Here is a 20,067-nt window from a genome sequence, read left to right as displayed (position 1 = left end):
CCCCACTGGTCACAGCCTGCCATTCCGAAAGGGACCTGTTAATTGCTACTCTTTGTTTCCTGTCAGCCAGCCAATTTTCAATCCATGCCAGTACTTTGCCCCCAATACCATGTGCCCTGATTTTGCCCATTAATCTCCTATGTGGGACTTTATCAAAGGTGTTCTGAAAATCCAGGTACACTACCTCCACTGGCTCTCCCTTGTCCATTTTCAGAGTTACATCCTCAAAAAACTCCAGAAGATTAGTCAAGCATGATTTTCGCTTTGTAGGTCCAGGATGACTCGGACTGATCCTTCTACTGCTATCCAAATGTGTCATAATTTCCTCTTTTATAATTGACTCCAGGATCTTTCCCACCACTGACAGCAGGCTAACCGGTCTATAATTCCCTGTTTTCTCTCTCCCTCCTTTCTTGAAAAGTGGGATAACATTGCCCACCCTCCAATCCGCAGGAACTGATCCTGAATCTATAGAACTTTGGAAAATGATTACCAATGCATCCACGATTTCTAGAGCCACCTCCTTAAGTACCCTGGGATGCAGACCATCAGGTCCCAGGAACTTATCAGCCTTCAGACCCAACAGTCTATTCAACCCCATTTCTTGCCTAATATAAATTACCTTCACTTCATCCTTTACCTTAGTTCCTTTGGCCACTATTACATCTGGGAGATTGTTTGTGTCTTCCCTAGTGAAGACAGATCCAAAGTACCTGTTCAACTCATCTGCCATTTCCTTGTTCCGCATAATAAATTCACCTGTTTCTGTCTTCAGTGGCTCAATTTTGGTCTTAACTATTTTTTTTTCTTTTCACATACCTAAAGAAGCTTTTACTGTTCTCCTTTATATTCTTGGTTAGTTTACCTTCGTACCTCATTTTTTTCTCAGCGTATTGTCTTTTTTGTTATTTTCTGTTGCTCTTTAAAAGCTTCCCAGTCCTCCAGCTTCACACTCATCTTTGCTATGATATACTTCTATTTTATTTTTATACTGTCCTTTACTTCCCTCATCAGCCACGGCTGCCCCTTACTCCCCTTAGGGTCTTTCTTCCTCTTTGTAATGAACCGATCCTGCACCTTCTGCATTATTCCCAGAAATACCTGCCATTGTTGTTCCACTGTCTTCCCTGCTAGGTTATTGTTCCATTGAACTTTGGCCAGCTCCTCCCTCATAGCTCCATAGTTCCCTTTGTTCAACTGTAATACTAACACATCCAATTTTCCCTTCTCCTTCTCAAATTGTAGATTAAAATATAACATATACTGGTCACTACCTCCTAAAGGCTCTTTTAACTCGAGGTCCCTGATCAAATCCGATTCATTGCACAACACTAAATCTAGAATTGCCTTCTCCCTGGAAGGCTCCAGTACAAGCTGTTCTAAGAATCCATCTCGGAGGCACTCCACAAACTCCCTTTCTTGGGGTCTAGTACCATCCTGATTCTCCCAGTCTACCGGCATGTTGAAATCCCCCATGACAACTGTATCATGGGGGATACAGTTTGTGACATTTTGACATGCCTTTGTGACATGCCAATTTTAACTCTTCATTCAACTTACACCCTACATCCAGACTACTGTTTGGGGGCCTGTAGGTAACTCCCATTAGGGTCTTTCTGCCCTTAGAATTTCTCAGTTCTATCCATACTGACTCTACATCGCCAGATTCTATGTCCTCCCTTGCAAGGGACTGAATATCATTCCTCACCATCAGAGCTACCCCACCCCCTCTGCCTGTCAGTTTGTCCTTTCAATAAGTTTTATATCGTTGAATATTCATTTCTCAGGCCATGTCTCTGTTATTCCCACAACATCGTACTTGCCAATTTCCAACTGAGCCACAAGCTCATCTACTTTATTCCTTATACTTCATGCATTCATATATAATACTTCTAATTCATTACTCTCCTCACCTTTCATATCAATTCCTACTTCACTTGTCTCATTAATGTCACCAGTCTTTTAGCTCAAACTTGTCCAGAATAAATATCCTCTGTGATATCTCAGCCCATTTCACCAACACAATGAGTTTCAGTATTGACAAGTTTACCCTCCACACTGTCAGCAATATCATTGATTTTCACATTGTAAAACGTATGACATTACAGCACAGTACAGGCCCTTCAATTCATGTATTATGTCGACATTCTGTCCCAGTCTAAGATTAATTTAACCCAGCTCTCCTACACAGTTCTCCATTTTTTTATCATCCTTGTTCCTGTCTATGAGTTTTTTTTAAATGCCTCCTTATGTTCCTCTACTGCAAATACTGGTAGGGTGTTTCATGCACCCACAGCTGTCTGTGTAAATACAAACATACCTCTAAAATTCCCCCGATACTTCCCTCCAATCACTTTAGAAGCATACCACCTGTTAGACAGCAATGCACCCCTGGGAATGTCACTGACTACCCACTGAATACAGGTCTGTTATCATCTTGTGTCCCTCTATCAAGTCACCTCTCATCCTGCATTGCTCCAAAGAGAAAAGCATGAGCTCGCTCAACCTACCTTCATTGGAAAGTCTCTCCAGCACAGGTACCATCCCACTAAATCTCCTCTGTGGCCTTCCTGATGCCTCCACAGCATTCCCGTACAGTGGTAACCAGAACTGAATGTGATATTCCAAATGTGATCTAATCAAGGTTTTATAGTACGGCAACGTCACCTCATCACCCTTGAACTCCATCCCACCCCTCTAGTGATGGCCCACCGACCATATGACTTATTAACCACCCTATCGACCTGCACCTTTAAGGAATCTATGCTTATCTGTGAATTTACTGATCAGCAACGTCCATGATGAATGATCCAACCAATTGCTCTAAACCATTTTCAGGCAGCTACCACTGAGGGGAGGTATAGAGGACTGAGGTCCCTCACCACCAGGTTCAAGAATAGCTGCATCCCTTCAGACATCTGGTTCTTCAGACAACTGACACAAAACTAACCACTACTTTAATAGACCAATCCTGTGTCAATTTGGACTATAATGGACATTGATTTTTTGTTCTTCCAATCACATACTTTCTTGTAAACTTCAAGTCCCCTCTCTCCAAGCCCTGGGATGCTTCCTAAAGTTTGAGACATCATTTTTATCATGGTCTTTCAGTCCCCCTCTCCTCAAGGTACGGAAAACTCTCCTGCTTGGCACACTGTACCTCTGCTGAATCACAATCACAACTCACCAGAGTCAGAGACACCTCAGGAATATTCAAAACCCCCCTCCAGTGCCCCTGACTCTCCCCTCTCCTGTAGCATTGGGTCACAATCTCCAACCTTGACCTCATGAGTTACCCCATAACTGGTTGCTCTGTCTGCCCTTTCCTCCTGTCACTGCTCTGGATCTCAACTCACAAGATGTTCATTGACCCCACAGCGATCACAGTAACTGAAGAGATGAGGAACCTGAGCCACGGCTCCATCCTGATGATCCGGACAGCGCTGGTTCTGGGACTGCTGGTAGCGGTGTGGACCGTGGGCATTTACCTCATCAAGAGGAACCCAGTTACAGGTAACCTGCATTCTCTGTTCTTGCAGATCCCTGTCCGACTAAATGAATCATGTCAACCTCCCATTAGACTTGCTGTACTGTTATGTACCGTCCACAGTCGAGCACAATCTGGGGCTCTGAATGATGGTTCCAGACTTTGTAACAGCCCATCCTCCTTCACTGAAAACTCTACCATGGTGATTCTCAGCATGCCAAGCCTATCCTTCCCCATCACGTTCCTTTCGGAAAACAGGAGCAGGATTAGGCTACTCGACCCCTCAAATACGCCCCAGTCTTTAATGAAACTTCAGCAGAGGTTCCCCAGGTGTCATCTCACTTTCCCTGCCAGATGCGGGGAACCTCAATATTGAAGTGTTGGAAAGTCCGTCCCCCTCCAATCCGTAATGATCCAGATGATTTTGTCAAGAATTCCAGAGATGCACCAACTTTGCAGCAGTTTAAAATGATCACCTCCTCCCATGGACATGAAGAGAATGGAGAGATATTCTCATGTAGCCAAGTTAGTTAACTGTGCCATTACTAGTTTTATTAGATCAGTACAGCATCATGGGCCGAAGTGCCTTTTCCTATGATGTCCTGATCTTTACTCTGTGGCCACTCTATTTGGTGCAAGAGTGGAACCCAGTGTTGACTCAAGTTTAATTTCAACATTAATCATTACATATCCATACACGTGTATACAATTAATTTAATTAGCATTTTAGACAATTGTCCTGCCTATCCACGTCAGGTTAGCTGTGTTGTGCATTCAGAGATGCTCTTCTGCACTCCACTGTTGGAACATGTTGGCCTTTGAGTCACTGTCGCCTTCAACCAGACTGGTCGTTCTCCTCTCATCTCTCACATTAACAAGGTGCTTTCCTCCACAAAACATCTGCTCATTGTTTTTTGTTGTGTTATTCACAACATTCTTTGTGAAGCCTAGAGACTATTGTGCATGCAATCCACAGGAGATCAGCAATTTTGAAGATACTTAGTCTTACGTCCAAGTTAGCTCGATGACATTTCTTCCCCATTCGGAGATTTGGTTTGAACAACAACTGAAGTTTGACCATATTTGCTTGCATTATTTGCATTGAGGTTGTGCCATATAATTGGCTGTTTAAATTTTTGGTTCAACCAGCAGGTGTACAAGTACACCTAATATGGAGGCCACTAAATGAACATAAGACTGTAAGACATAGGAGTAGACCTGGATATGCAGCCCATAGATTCTGCTCTGCTGCTCCATCATGGCTGATCGCAGATCCCACCAACCCACCTGCCTTCTTGCCAGATCCTTTGATGCTCTGACTGATTAGGAAACAATCAACTTCTGCCTGAAATATACCCACAGATTTGGCCTCTCCTTGAGTTTGTGGCCGAGCATTCCACAGATTTACAACTCTCTGGTTAAAGAAATTCCTCCATACCTCTGCTCGAAAGTGTTGCTCCTCAATTTTGAGGCTGTGCCCCCTGGTTCTGGTACCTGCACCATAGGAAACATTCTCTCCATGTCCACCTTTCAACATTCAGTTGGTTTCATTGAGATCCCCAGGCATATTCTAAATTCCAGTGAGTGTAGGCTCAAATCTGCCAAATGTTCCTCATATGTTAACCCCTTCTTTTCTGGAATTATCTTTGTGAACTTCCTCTGGAATCTTTCCATTGATAATAACACTTGAAATTCCAGCATACGGGTAGTGTCTTCCACACTGCCACAATGTTCAGTCTTATTCTTCTTCATCTTGCAAAGTTAAATGCCAGTGACAGACCGACATAATGTGCATTACTGGCACCTGCTGAATGGGAGTGTAAAGCAAAGACTCAGCAGCTATAAGCTCCCCCAAAAATATCTCAAAAATTATCAAGCATTTTAATGCTTTTCAGGAAGACAAATTCACATTCACATGCATATTACAATAGGAGTCATATCCTAATAAAATTTCCAGGTTAAACTCCATCTGTCCCAAAGAAATCAATTTAGCAATTTGATGTTTCCTTGGCTCCTCTTAGGAACTGCAGTCAAACAACATATATGGCACAAATTCTTGATCAGTGCCCTTCGTACAGATGTTTGTATCATACGATCAAAAGATATTGGAGCAGAGATAGGCCATTCAGCCCATTATGACCTCTCTGCCATTTCATCTTGGCTGATCCAAGATCCCATATAATCCCATATTGTGAGCCCTCTCAGACTATCCTTTGATGCCCTGACCAATCAGGAATATATCAACTTCCGTTTTAAATATACCCATGGACTTGGCCTCTACTGTGGTATTTGACAGAGTATTCCACAAATTCTCCACTCTTTGGCTAAACGAAAATTCTCCTTACTTCTGTTGTAAAAGGTTGCCACTCAATTGTAAGGCTGTGCCCTCTAGTTCTGGATACCTTTACCAGAGCGAACATCCTCTGCACATTCACATTATCTAGACCTTTCAACATTCAGAAGGTTTCAGTGATATACAAATGTATTCTTCTAAATTCCAGCGAGTACAAGCTCACTGCCAACGATCCTTATATATTAACCCCCTTCATTCCTGTAATCATCCTTGCGAACTGTACTCTCTACAATGACAATACATCCTTTCTGAGATAAGAGGCCCAAAACTGATAACAATACTCTGTGAGGCCCAACTAGTGTCTTATAAAGCCTCAGCATTATCTGCTTGTTTTATATTCTATTTCCCTTTAAATAAATGGCAACATTGCATTTGCGTTTTTGACCACAGAATTAACCTTCTGGGAGTCTTGCATGAGGACTCCCAAGTCCCTTTGCACCTCTGATGTTTCCTCCCCACTTAGATAATAGTCTGCAATATTGCTCCTTTTAGAAAAATGCATTATCATGCACTTCCAAACACAGTATTCCATCTGCCACTTTTTTTGCCCGTTCTTCCAATTTGTCTAAGCCCTGCTTTGTTTCCTCGGCACTACCTACCCTTCCAGCTATCTTCATATCATCCACAAACTTTTCCACAAATTCGTCAATATACTATCTAAATCATTGACAAACAATCTGAAAAGTAGTGGTCCCAATACTGACCCAAGGAACACCACTAGTCACTGGCAGCAAACCAAAAAAGGCCCCCCTTATCACCACTCAACGCATCCCGCTTATCAGCTATTCCTCTGTGTATGCCAGTATCCTTCCTGTAGCACCATAGTTTGCTGCCAATCAAGTAATTACCTAATCAATTTTCTCCCAATAATTTGGAAGAAAGAGTCTCTTGTAGACTTCAGAACGTTTGAAATATGCAATACCATAACTTCCGCCTCTTGCTCCAACGCTTTCCCCTTTCACTGACTCTCCTCACCGTGTGACTCTCCCGTAATCAACTCTACCCCACTGCAATATTTCCCTCATTCCCCATTTAAGACACACAAGCCGACCCCCGTGTAGGTACCGACATGTGGGGCAGGAGCAAGGGAAATGTCCTGAGGGGTGATGGAACCCAAGAGCTGGAGGCGGAGTCAGGGGACTGAAGAAAGCAGAAACACTGACTCATTGACAGGGCAGTCAAGTCATAGTAGTGTTAACAACTGATGCGAGCAAGTCCAGAGAGGAAATGTTGTTGGGGGAGATGCCATGGACATTTTGCTCTGTCTGGTGTTGACAGTGGGTGAGTAGACACAGCTTCATTGCATACCACCTTTATCCCCATTTCTCACCTCCCCTCCTCATATCAGCCAACCCCTCCGAGAATACTCAGCACCATTTATGGAGGGCTCCCTCCAGTCCCGCGTCTCCATTTCAGAGAGGAACCCGTGCAATGCCTTCCCGGCTTGGAGGGACAAATGCCTGCATTTGAATAGCAACCTCACCGGAGATGAGGAACGATTTGAAGTGCTTCCCACCCGCTAACGGGTATGAAGAGTAGAAATGGGGAACAGGAGATCCGGGAAAGGCCTGTTGCTAAAGTCGGGGTTCACACTGGGGGGCTGCTGAAGGGTATGGGTTTTTCCAGCAAGACCATTCGTTGTGGCTTGTATGGCTGATTGCAGGGAGGGCAAGACAGATCGGGCAGAGAGAACTTGAAGGGCGGCAGAGTGAGATCTGGGTTTTAGTCAAGAACAAATTCCCGGGGATTGTTACAGGTTGGAATCCAATACAAGGTTTTAATGTGTTTATAAGTGAATAACAGGCTGGAATAATAACAGGCTGGGATAATAACAGGCTGGAATCTACACATGTACAAACACACACTCACACATAGTTTTTCAAGGGTTTGCAGTATTTATACAGTCAATAACAGATCCCAAGGGTGGGGTACAGGCTGGAATCTAATCCCTGGGTTTCAGGAGTTTATACCTGTGTTGTCTGATTCCCCACTAGAGATCAAAGGCTCAGAGTGTGAAAGGTAAACATAAACTTTATTGCATACTTTTACAGCTTGAGTTGCTGCTACATAATTGGCTGATTAAATATTTGCATTAACCAGCAGATGTACCGGAGATCCTAATAAGGTGGCCACTGATTGTCTGTTCAATATCGTATGGAAGGCTGCTCACCACTATATTCTCAGTGCCACTGTTTTGGGTATAGGATGTTGCTCCCCACGTAATTCTGTTCATCACCAATCAGTACACAGTATTGAGCCTGGTAATTTTGCACAGCACGTAGTAATGTTATGCATTATACTGTACTGCTGCCAAAAAAAATCATGAAGGGAGAGAGAAAGGGTAAGTTAGATAAGTCAGCAGAACCAGGTGTGATATACCCCAGGTTACTGTGTGAAACGAGGGAGGAGATTATTCAGCTTCTAACAATGATCTTTGAGTCATCAATAGGGACGAGAGAGTACCGGAGGATTGTAGGGTTGAAAATGTCGTTCCCTTGTTGAAGAAAGGGAGTAGAGATAACCCAGGAAATTATAGACTAGTGAGTCTGACTTCAGTGGTGGGCAAGGTGTTGGAGAAGATCCTGAGGAGCAGAATTTATGAGCATTTGGAGAGACATAATCTGATTAGGGATTGTCAGCATGGCTTTGTCAAGGGCAGGTCATGCCTTATCAGCCTGATTGAATTTTTTAAGGATGTAACAAAACATTGATGAAGGTAGAGCAGTGGATGTAGTGTATATGGATTTCAACGAGGCATTTGATAAGATTCCCCATGCAAAGTTCCATCAGAAAGGAAGGAGGCATGGGCTCCAGGGAGACCTTGCTATGTCAATCCAGAATTGGCTTGCTGACAGAAGGCAAAGGGTAGTTGTAGATGGTTCATATTGTGCATGGAGGTCGGTGACCAGTGGTGTTCAGCAGGGCTCTGTTCTAGGACCCCACCTCTTTGTGATTTTTATAAATGACCTGGATGAGGAAGTGGAAGGGTGGATTAGTAAGAAGTTTGCTAATGACACAAAGGTTGGGGGTGTTGTCGATAGTCTGGAGAGGTGTCAGAGGTTACGGTAGCAGATCGATAGGATGCAGAACTGGGTAGTGGCAGATGGACCAATGTAGATAAGTGTGAAGTCATTCATTTCGGTAGATCCAATTTGTAGACAGAATATAGTATCGATGGTAAAACTCTTGGCAGTGTGGAGGGTTTGAGAGATCTTGTGGTCCGTGTTGACAGGACACTCAAAGCTGCTGTGCAGGTTGACAGTCTTGCTAAGAAGAAGTACGGTGTGTTGGCCTTCATCAGCCGTGGGATAGAATTCAAGAGCCGTGAGGTTATGTTGCAGCCACATAGGATCTTGATCAGACCTCACTTGAAGTACTGTATTCAGTTCTGGTTACCTCACAACAGGAAGGATGTGGATACTATAAAGAGTGCAGAGGAGATTTACAACGATGCTACCCGGATTGGAGGACGTACCTTATGAGAATGTTGAATGTACTTGCCCTTTTCTCCTTGGAGCAACGGAGGATGAGGCGTGACCTGATAGAGGTGTGTAAGATGATGGGGGGGGGGCACTGATTGTGTGGATAGCCAGAGGCTTTTTTCCAGTGCTGAAGTGGCTAGCATGGGGTGGGCGTCATAATTTTAAGGTGCTTGGAAATAGGTACCAAAGGGATGTCAGGGGTAAGTCTTTCACTCAGAGTGTTCTGGGTGTGTGCAATGCACTGCGGGCAGAGGTGGTGGAAATAGATACAGTAGGGTCTTTTAAGAACCTGTTAGGTAGGTACATGGAGCTTAGAAAAAGTAGAGGGCAATGTGCTAGGGTAATTCTAAGCAGTCTCTAGAGTAGATTACATGGTCAGCACAACATTATTGGCCAAAAGGCCTGCAATGTGCTGTAATGTTCTAGGTTCTATGTTCACTCCAGGTTGACAAATACAGTATTGCACAAATATCGTCATCTCCCTAGCTACACTACACTATGTAAATGAGTCTAAGACTTCTGCACACTATCTTCGGCTGTCACCATCTTGGATAAGCAGATGTCCTGATTTCCTGTTGCACCATTTCTGCTGGTTCAGTTCACAATCAAAAATCCATTTGCCTGTTTACAGATGCCACCTCTCGGGGACTGAAGAAGGAGACATTCCAGGAGACACAGCTCTGAGAATTAATTCTCCCAGATGGCTCGGGGACTGACAGTTTAACCTTGGTCTGGGCACCAGGTGAAATGGAAGATCTCTCATCAGTGCAAAGTGAGAGCACGTCACTGTGACAGAACTCGAAGCAGCAGGGACAGGGGCTAATCTAAGCATTGTGGTGTTCCTATCTCTTCTGGGTATTTATGGTTTATGTGCAACACCTCAGCGTTACCTGTGTAATAAAACCCTAGAACTAATTCCCAAACATGCGGGATAATTTCACGGCTTGGATCGCCAATACTGTTCAGTGATGTCAACTATTTTGAAAATTCCCTCTTCAGTTTTGTTGATGAATATATTAATAGTGCAATGCCATAAACACAAGGGGTTTTAAAGTCACTGGAAATCCAGGGGAACATGCACAGAATGCTGGAGGAGCCCTGCAGGTCAATCAAAATGAATACACAGATTCGGTTTCTGGCTGAAACCCTTCTACCGGACTGGGGAGGGAGGGGATGGAGCCAGAATGAAAAGGTGAGGGATGGGGCAGAGGGCTAGTTAGAAGGTGCGAAACCTATAGGGCTGGAGAACAAGGAACCTGACCTAGGAGAGGAGATTGGACAATGATGGCTAGGGGGAAGGAGTCCAACAGGGGGAGGCTATTGCGCTGGTGAGGAGAAGAGGTAACAGGTTAGGCTAAGGTATAGAGGGAAGGGCCATCTGCACTTCATCCACACCATCTGTTCCCAGGATGAAGCTTAACTTTCCAGGACATCATATATGTCTTCATTCTCAAACTGGGTTTCTCTTACACAACCATTGATGTTGCCATCACCCACATCTCCTCAATTTCCTGAATATCCACGTTTACACCATCTTCCAGCAGCTTTAACAGAGATAGAGTTCCACATGTCCTCACTTATCACCACATTCTCCACCACATCCAACACAAACTTTTCCAGAGCTTCCATCATCTTCATACACAAATTATATCTCCTCACCCTCACTCTGCACACTTCGCAGGGCTCGATCCCTCTATGATTTCCTGTCTATTCATTCCTCCCTATTAATCTCCCTCCTGCCCTCCTGGCACATGTCCTGCAAATGAAAGAAATGTTACATCTGTCAATTCACTTCCTGTCTAGCCTGGAGTCAGGACCCCAAGTAGTCCTTACAGTTGAGGCCACACTTCACCTGCCATGGAGAAGAATTTCTCATTCTGGTATTTTTTCTCACTGTTTCCCCTCTTCTATTCCCCACTGTGGCCTCCTACCCCTTCTACTCACTTGCCTGTCAATTCCCTGGTGCCCCTCATACTTTCCTTTCTCCCACGGTCTATTCTCCTCTCCGATCAAGTTCCTTCTCCTCCAGCCCCTTCCATTTGCTACTTACCTGACTTCAAGTTTCAACTTCTCGTGCGTCCTTGTCATGATCTGATCCGTGAAATCCACATTCCGGTTCACGGTCTGGTCAAAGAATCCTTATTCCAGGTTTTCTGGTTTTCCCTGGTTCCATTGAGGCACCTGATTCTCATTTCGGGCTGGCACATAAATACCTCTGCAAAGCAGGGATCGGTCACTGGACTGTTCTCTCCCTATTCCTTCTGAATCCTTGGCAGTTACTTCGGCACTGGCCTTCGTCTGCTACCTTACCTGCAACCGTGCTAGCATCGCTGTGCAGCTCAACCGCCGGAGTGAGACAGGAGCCTTGACACTCCAAGATAAAGAACTATCTATCGTTGAGTTTGGAACTGTCTCTATGTGACCCCATGTTTAGTGTCCCTGTCAAAGAAGAGTTCCGGCCCCAAGTCCGCTTCACAAGGAGGGGTCCTGTCTCTGTGTTCTGTGTTCCTGTGCTCAGGTCCAAGGCTCTGTGTTCCTGTGTTCCAATGTCTAGTCCAGGCGCCGTGTTCCAGCCCCATCCAACTCTGAGCTCTGTGTCCTCATCCAGTTTTGCTGCCTCTTCCAGTTCATGTGCTTCGCCCAGCCCAGGAGAACCTTGCCCAGTCCTGTGCTGGAGATTCCTCGTCCAGTCCAAGCCTAGTCCTAGGATCTCGTCCAGTCCCAGTCAAGGCTTCGTATTCCCAGTACTATCTAGTGTCTAGACTGTTCCTAGTCCCGAGTCCTCGCCTGGATCAAGACCCATGTTCCGGGCCCCCTGTCCAGTCTCTGGCTCGAAGTCCTAGTCCAGGCTCCTAGTTCCAAGTTCCTTGTCCAGGTCCCGTTTTCCTAGTCTGGGTCCTAGCCCAGGCCCAGTCTCCTTGTCTTGCCCAAGGCCTGTGTCCATATCAAGCATAGTTTCCTCCCGACTTCCCTTGCTTTCTCGATAAACCTAGCCCCGTTCCTGGTACCTCTGTGTCCTGCACGTAGGACCGCTATCACTGACCCCCTTGCAACAGTCCTCCCTCCCCTCATCCACCTGTCTACAGTGCAATATCATACTGTATATCACAGGCACAGCCCTCCGCACCATCAGCAAAGTCTACTGGAGGCGCCTCTTCAAGAAGGCAACATCCATCAGTGAATATCTGTAGCTTTCAGGGCATGCCAGCTGCTCACAGACAGGAGGTACAGAAGCCTAAATTCCCACATCACTGGTTAAAAAAGACCCACTTTCATTCAACCATTACGTTCCTGAAACAACCGGCACAATCCTCATCACTCGAGCTCAGTAACATTTTGACAACTGTGACTTTGCACTGAAATAGACTTCACTTTCTAGTGAATTGTATATAATTTGTGTATAATGAATGTCTTGCTTGCTGCTTATCTGATGCTATGTGTGTGATGCAGCTGTCAGCCAGCTTTTCATGGTATCTGTACACACATAAAATTGTTCCTCTGACAATAAACGTGACTTTGGGCTCGACTTTGACTTTGAGCAGGACTGAAGCAAGATGTGTGCTTCAGTGTGCTTCTCAGCGCATTCTCCTGTGATGCAGCCCACAGCTCACTGTGGTGTTGGGTGATATATTACATATATGATATAGGAGCAGAATTGAGCCATTTTTCCCATTGAGTCAGCTCCCCCCCTCAATTTCATCATGGCTGAACCATTTCAGTCTCAGCCCCAATATCCTGCCTTCTCCCCGATTCCCTTCATGCCATGACTGACCAAGAATCTGGCATCCTGTGCCTTAAAGCTACCAAAGCTGCCTCTGCAACATTTTCCACAGATTCACCACACTCTGTCTAAAAATAATTCCCTCTCTTCGCTGTTCTAAATGGACATCCCTCCAATCTGAGGCTATGTATCTTAGGTTTTCATTCCCCCACCACAGCAACATTGCCAGTGCTTTAAAAAACCTCAATGTTACATCCTTCCTTTTCTGATCAAGTCCTCTCAAAGGAATTCTAGCATCACACTTGCATCTCTCATCGCAGATGGTAGGCAGCCGTCAATCCCAGGGGATCCTGGGTTTGGACCTCTGTTGGACTGCCCTCTCCAGGGTGCAAGCCTGGGCAGGAAGTTTCAAAGAACTGCCCCTGTTGCCCATGCAGCGGGTTCACCCTCTCCGTGTCACTGATGTAGTCCAAGGGAAGGGCAAGCACCGACACAGCTTGGCACCAGTGTTGTAGCAGGGATTGCCAGAGTGAAGTTGTAAGCAACATCAAACTAATTCAGGGACCCTGGCTCCAGATTTCTTCCTCAGGGTTTACTCCTGAGCCATACCGATGAATAGGTATGGTTGCAAGGCAGCAGAGATTTAAAAACTGCCATCCAAGGCTGATGATGTAGAAGTAAGTTGTCCCAACACAGACCACTGTGGAAAGCCTCTAGTCTCAAGGCAGCCAACCAGAAAAGGCTCCTTTTATTCCCAATGTTTGCCTTCTGCCCATCAGCCAATGTTTAACCCATGCTACCATCTCTCCTGTAATACCATCTGCTCTTAACTTGTTAAGCAGCCTCACGTGTGGCACCTTGTCAGAGGCCTCCTGACACTCGAAGTACGTGACATCCACTGATTCTTGTTTGTTTACTTTGCTTGTTGTTTTCTCAAAGAATTCTGACAGATTTGACAGGAAAGATTTCCCCTGAATGAAACCAGGCTGACTTTGGCTTATTTTATCATGTGCCTCCAAGTGCCTTTCATCTACATCTGTACTAATCAAGTTCAGCATCTTCCCAATCACTGAAATCAGACAAACTAGCCCATAAATTCTTGTCTTTTCACTTTCTTCCTTCTTGAATATTGGAAATATGATATGTTAAATCATGCCAGGCTTTAGATGTTTCAGAAAGGACAGGGAGAGAGGCAAAAGGGGTGGGAGTGTGGCACTGCTGATCAGAGATAGTGTCACGGCTGCAGAAAAGGAAGAATTCATGGAGGGATTGTCTACTGAGTCTCTGTGGGTGGAAGTTAAAAACAGAAAGGGGTCAATAACTCTACTGGGTGCCTTTTATAGACCACCCAACAGTAACAGTGACATTGAGGAACAGATAGGGAGACAGTTTCTGGAACGGTGCAATAATAACAGGGTCGGCGGGATGGGAGATGTTAACTTCCCAAATATTGATTGGCATCTCCCTAGAGCAAAGGGTTTAGATGGGGTGGAGTTTGTTAAGTGTGTTTAGGAAGGTTTTCTGACACAATATGTAAATTACGCCTACAAGATGAGAGGCTGTACTTTATTTGGTATTTGGAAATGAAGCTGGTCAGGTGTTGGGTCTCTCAGTGGGAGAGCATTTTGGAGATAGAGATCACAATTCTATCTTCTTTAGCATTGGAGAGGGATAGGAGTAGACAAGTCAGGAAAACGTTTAATTGGAGTAAGGGGAACTATGAAGCTATCAGGCAGGAACTTGGAAGCATAAGTTGGGAGCAGAAATTGTCAGGGGAATGTATGGAAGAAATGTGGTAAATTCCATTCCTCTGGGACCATGTCAGACTCAAATGATTCTTGAAAGATCATGACCAATGCATCATCCACTCATCTACAGCATCTCTTTCAGGACTCTGGGATGTAGTCCACCTGGTCCAGGTGATTTATCCACCCAGACATTTCAGTTTGCCTGGCACTTTTGTCTTTGTACTAGCAACGGCACTCACACCTGCTCCCTGACTCTCTGTCATGGTCCGGTCCATGCAGACCATGTTCCGGTTCATGGTCTGGTCTGTGGACTAGAGACTTCAGGTCTTCCGGCTGTCCCTTGTTTCATTTGGGCTTATTCATAGGCACCTGATTCTCATCTTAGGGCTGGGAATTTAATTGGCCCTGGGTTTGAGTGTAGGTGCTGGTTTGTCTTGACAGGATCCTGTCCTTGCCTCTGTGGGGTGTCAGGCCCTCTTTGCTGTTACCCTGAGGTTGGATCTGTCCCTCCCTGTCCTTGCCTCCTTTGGGTAAGCCAGGCCATTGTTGCCGTTACCCTTAGGCTGGAATGTTGCCTTCCCATTCTTTCTGCAACCCACTCCTGAAGCCTTGCCTGGAATCCACACCTGAAGACTTGCCTGTATTGCTGTTTTCAGCTGCCAGAGTGAGACCAGAGCCTTGCCATGCCAACAGAAGTAACTATCTATCATTGAGCTTGGAACTGTCTCTTTGTGTCCCTGTGTTTAGTGTCCACGTATGAGTCCCAGCCCTATGTCCTGTCCCCAAGGAGGGGTCCGGACTCTGTGTTCTATGTTCCTGTGCTCAAGTCCAAGGCTCCGAGGAGGTCCTGGCCTGTGTAAAAGGCTCAGGGGAGGTTCTGGTCCATGTTCAAGACCAAGTCATAGCCCAGGCCCTGCCTGAGTCCTGATCTCATCCAGGGCTAGTGTCCGTGTCCAGCTACGCCTCTGCCTGCTTCTGCTTTGCTCTCCCTCGACCAAGACCAAGTCTGAGCTTCATGTCCTCATCAGCCCTGGAGTCCTGCGTCCTGCCCCCATGTCCAGTCCTCGCCTGGATCCGGAGTCCCAGCCCGAGTCCAGACCCAGGTTCTGGGTCTCTGTCCAGGTTCCTAGTTCCTCATCTAGGTTCCACTTTCCTACTCTAGTCCTAGCCCATGCCTGTCTCCTAGTCTTGTCCAGGGCCTGTGTCTTGTCCAGCATTGTTTCTCCCTCACTTCCCTTGCTTTCTTGATACACATAGTCCTCTCCCTAGTACTTCAGTGTTGGTGTCTTGCATTTGGGTCTGCTCTCAACGCCCACTGTATGACACTCTGATGGTCCTCTGGCACACTGCCAGTGTCTTCCATAGTGAAGCCTAATACAAAGTACCCATTTAATTCATATGCCATTTATTTTCCCCCATTGCTATCTCACCAGCATCAGTTTTCAGTCGTCCAATATTCACTCACCTCCCATTTTCTCTTCATATAGCAGAAAAATACTTGTAGTGTCCTGCTTTATATTATCTGGTAGTTTCCCCTCACATTTCATCTTTTCCCTCATAGATTTTTGGCTGTCTTTTGTTGGATTTTAAAAGCTTCCCAATCATCCAATATTCCACTCGCTTTTGCTACCTTAGATACCCTTTCCTTGGCTTTTATACAGTTCTTAACTTAGCTTGTCAGCCACCGTTGCCTCTCTATCCCATTTGGGATCTTATTCTGTGGGACGTATCTGTCCTGCACCATGTGAACTAATCCCAGAAACTTCAGCCATCTCTGCTCTGCCGTCATCCCCGCCAGTCTCCTCCTCCAGTCCACCTGGGCAAGCTCCTCTCTCATGCCTTTATTCCATTGCGATACTGATACACGTGACTTACGCTTCCCCCTATCAAATTGCAGTATGGATTCAATCATATTAGGATCACCGCCCCTTAAGGGTTCCTTTACGTTAAACTGACTAATAGACAACACCCAGTCTAAGATAGCCTTTCTCCTAGTAGGCTCAATAACAAGCTGCGCTCAATAGGGATTTAACAAATTCCATCTTTTGCGATCCGACAGCAACCTGATTTTCCCAATCCTCTTGCATAGTATCGGAGTCGTCTATTACAATGCTGATCTTACCCTTACTACAAGCCCTTTCCAGCTCCCTTTGCAATCTCAGTCCCACATCTTGGCGAGCACTTGGAGGCCTGTGATTCCCATCATGGTTCCGGAACAGAATTAATACGCATGATACTGACGTCGATGTCCGCATTTATCTTTGACGTTCACCCCGTGACAGAGTAGGTTCCTTCTGGGTGTTCCCACAGTTCGAAGATATACGGGTTGCTGGATTGTCCCGTGATTAGTCTAGGGTCCCTCGGGGGCTGCTTCTTACGTCCTTTTATACCGATCTCCTAGTTGAGTTCCCACCATCCTCCGAATTTCATATCAATGCTGTCCTTCGTTTGCTTTATCCCAACCTAGTTGCCACAGTGAAATAGACTATTTAATTCTGGATAAAAAACACAAAATGCTGGCAGAACTCAGCAGGCCAAACAGCATCTATGGGAGGAGGTAGTGACGACGTTTCGGGCCGAAACCCGTTATCAGGAGGGTTTCATCACTCATCACTCGTGTTGCCATTTAATTCTGGATTTTATCTCACTCTTACGGAAAGGTGTCTCTACATTTATATTCCAATGCTAAAGCGATTGTTTGTCAAGAATCAATGGCTGTTTGCAGACCCCTAACTTCCGTATACAGGCTGCTGCCAATCAACTAATTAACCATCAATATTCTCGCAGTAATTTGCAAAAAGTGTCTCTTTGGGGCTTCAGAACGTTTGAACTCTGCAATACGCGTAGAGACACAACACTTATCACAACTCTCACCTCCTGCTCCAACCTGCACCTCACACATTTGTGATGATGATTTCCCGATTGTCTAACTCTCCCGTCACCAGCTCCTCACCGCAAGAGAATTCACCTCACGCCTCACTTTGGACGCACAAACCAACCCACATGTAGTGACCAACGGGTGGGGCAGGAGCAAGGGAAATGTCCCGAGGGGTGATGGAATACGAGAGCTGGAGGCGGAGTCGGGGGACTGAAGAAAGCAGGAACACTGACTCATTGAGAGGGCAGTCGTGAGTCACAGTCAGAGTTACCGACGGACGCGATCAGGTCCAGAGAGGAAGTGTTGGTGGGGAGACGCCATGGACGTTTCGCTCTGTCTGGTGTTGCTACAGTTGACAGTGGGTGAGTAGACCCAGCTTCATCACGTACCACCTCTATCCCCATTCCTCACACCCCTCATATCATCCAAACCCTCTTAACACGCCCTCCAGAATACCCTGTCCGGTGCGGAACCCTCGGCATCCTTTCGGGAGGCCTCCTCCCTGTTCCGCTTCTCCATTTCAGAGAGGGAGCGTTAGTCCGTCTGATGCCTTCCCGGTTTGGAGGAACAAGTGTCTGCATTTGAATAGCAACATCGCCGGAGATGAGGAACAACTCGAAGTGTTTCCCACCCGCTAACGGGTATGAAGAGTTGAAATGAGGAACAGGAGGTCCGGGCAAAGGCCTGTTGCTAAAGCCGGGGTTAAAGCTGGAGGGTTGCTGAGGTGGAGGGTATTTTGTGGAGGGAGACGATTCGTCACTGATCGGAGAGAGAGGGTAAGGACAGAACGGGCAGAGAGAGCTCGAAGGGCGACTGTGCGAGATCCGGGTTGAAGTCCATAACCGATTCCCGGGGATAGTTACTGGTTGGAATCCAGAAAGAGGGTTTTTATGTAATGATTAACAGATCCTCAGGGGTTAGTTCCAGGCTGGAATCTCATGCGAGGGTCTGAGGTGTTTATACAATGAATAACAGATCCGAAGGTTTAGTTGCAGTTTGGATCTACACACGCAGGATCAGACGCACATGGTATTGCAAGGGTTAAAGGCGTTTATACGGTCAATAACATTGTAGATTCTGGAATCTAATTCCTGTGTTCCAGGAGTTGATACCTGTGTTGCCTGATTTCCCATTGGAGCTTTTAGGCTCAGAATGCAAAAAGTAAACGTAAAATTTATTATCGATGGAGGTAAATGACACGTAATTTCAAAATCATTTTTCTTGCCGACATTTCAGGAAAATAATGTAATACAATAGGATTTATAATAATCTGCACATAAGCAAAGACTGTCAAACAATACACAAAGCAAGTGAAATTCTTTAAACAGAAATTATACTGACAACTAGATTTGTCAAGAGCTCTTGAGAGTGAGTGTGCAGGTGGGAGAGTGAGTTCACAGATGCAGTGAGTGAAGTTATCCACGCCGGGTCAGGGTGCTGGTGGTTGGTAGTGCGGGTCTGTTGCCATTTGCATTTCACGGATTTGAGAGGAGAAAGAATTATTCCGGAGTTCGGTCTGTCAATCGGAGGGCAGGGAATTGCCCGGCGCTGAGAGAATTACGGGCTGATTATCCGCAGGGTGAGATGTGGTCGGAGGTTCCCAAATGACCATTTGCTCTCCGTCTCTCTCAGCATGGAACAGCGGAAGTGGCTTCCCAGTGGAGCAGCCGAAATACATCGAGGCTGTAGTGGACGAGTCTGTCACTCTCACCTGCACCTTTACGCACCCGGAAAACTCCTCACTCCGAGACATTGACATCAGGTGGAAAGTTCGTAAGAACCACAAGACAGATATATTCAGATACCTGGATAACTACACACTCAAAGATTTCAGAGGCCGGATCAAGTTCCTGGGTTCGCCACTCAGAGACAAGACGGGCTCCATCCGCTTACACCGGGTCGAAGAAAGGGACACCAACATGTACTTCTGCATTGTGGTGATCTTGGGGGAAGAGTACACAGGTCCTGGGACCGTCCTGTCAGTTCAAGGTGAGAACCCCTTCCTCTGTCTACAGAAAGCGTGGAGTTGGATGCGGCTGGATCTGTTGTCTGGGGTTGGGGTGTTGCAAGTGAGGGAACGACGAGTGGTAAATAGAGGAAGCCACGGAGTTTACGGAATTTATTTGTCTCCGTGCCGAATAAGGAATTAGACAGACAGACGAAGCAGATGAAGCTTACAGCGCGTACAGACATACACATAGCAATTCCTGACAGTCTGTGGTGAGAGGGGAGTCGGGGCGAGCATACTGTAATTATGTTGGATAACAGACCCCAGGGATTCAATTACTGAAGTGGATGTAACTCAGGCGCTCCGTGGGTTTATTTATCGATTAAGTGATACTTAGCTGTGAGATACAGATAGGGATCTAATCCAGGGGTTCGGGTGTTCCTTTGCAAG

At 45.9% G+C, this 20,067-nt stretch overlaps 2 protein-coding genes across 4 annotated transcripts in view; both read left to right on the top strand.

Annotated features, from left to right (window-relative positions):
* Nucleotides 1-10,446, top strand: part of LOC132396364 (uncharacterized) — a 29,130-nt gene extending 18,684 nt beyond the window's left edge. The window contains exons 4-5 of the mRNA XM_059973877.1: nucleotides 3,379-3,513; nucleotides 9,954-10,446. Coding sequence (XP_059829860.1) covers nucleotides 3,379-3,513; nucleotides 9,954-10,006 — 188 coding nt within the window. The 3' untranslated portion in view covers nucleotides 10,007-10,446. The remainder of the gene's footprint in view (nucleotides 1-3,378; nucleotides 3,514-9,953) is intronic.
* A 7,483-nt stretch (nucleotides 10,447-17,929) lies between these two features.
* The window catches only part of LOC132396977 (uncharacterized), a 38,224-nt gene continuing 36,086 nt past the window's right edge, over nucleotides 17,930-20,067 (top strand). For all 3 annotated transcript variants that reach the window (XM_059975143.1, XM_059975142.1, XM_059975141.1), the window contains exons 1-2: nucleotides 17,930-18,031; nucleotides 19,302-19,658. In XM_059975143.1, coding sequence (XP_059831126.1) covers nucleotides 17,989-18,031; nucleotides 19,302-19,658 — 400 coding nt within the window. In that variant the 5' untranslated portion in view covers nucleotides 17,930-17,988. The remainder of the gene's footprint in view (nucleotides 18,032-19,301; nucleotides 19,659-20,067) is intronic.

This window comes from Hypanus sabinus, chromosome 7 (assembly GCF_030144855.1).
Source record: "Hypanus sabinus isolate sHypSab1 chromosome 7, sHypSab1.hap1, whole genome shotgun sequence".
Classification (NCBI taxonomy): domain Eukaryota; kingdom Metazoa; phylum Chordata; class Chondrichthyes; order Myliobatiformes; family Dasyatidae; genus Hypanus; species Hypanus sabinus.
Note: the sequence above shows the minus strand (reverse complement) of the source record. Positions and strands in the feature narration are given on the sequence as shown.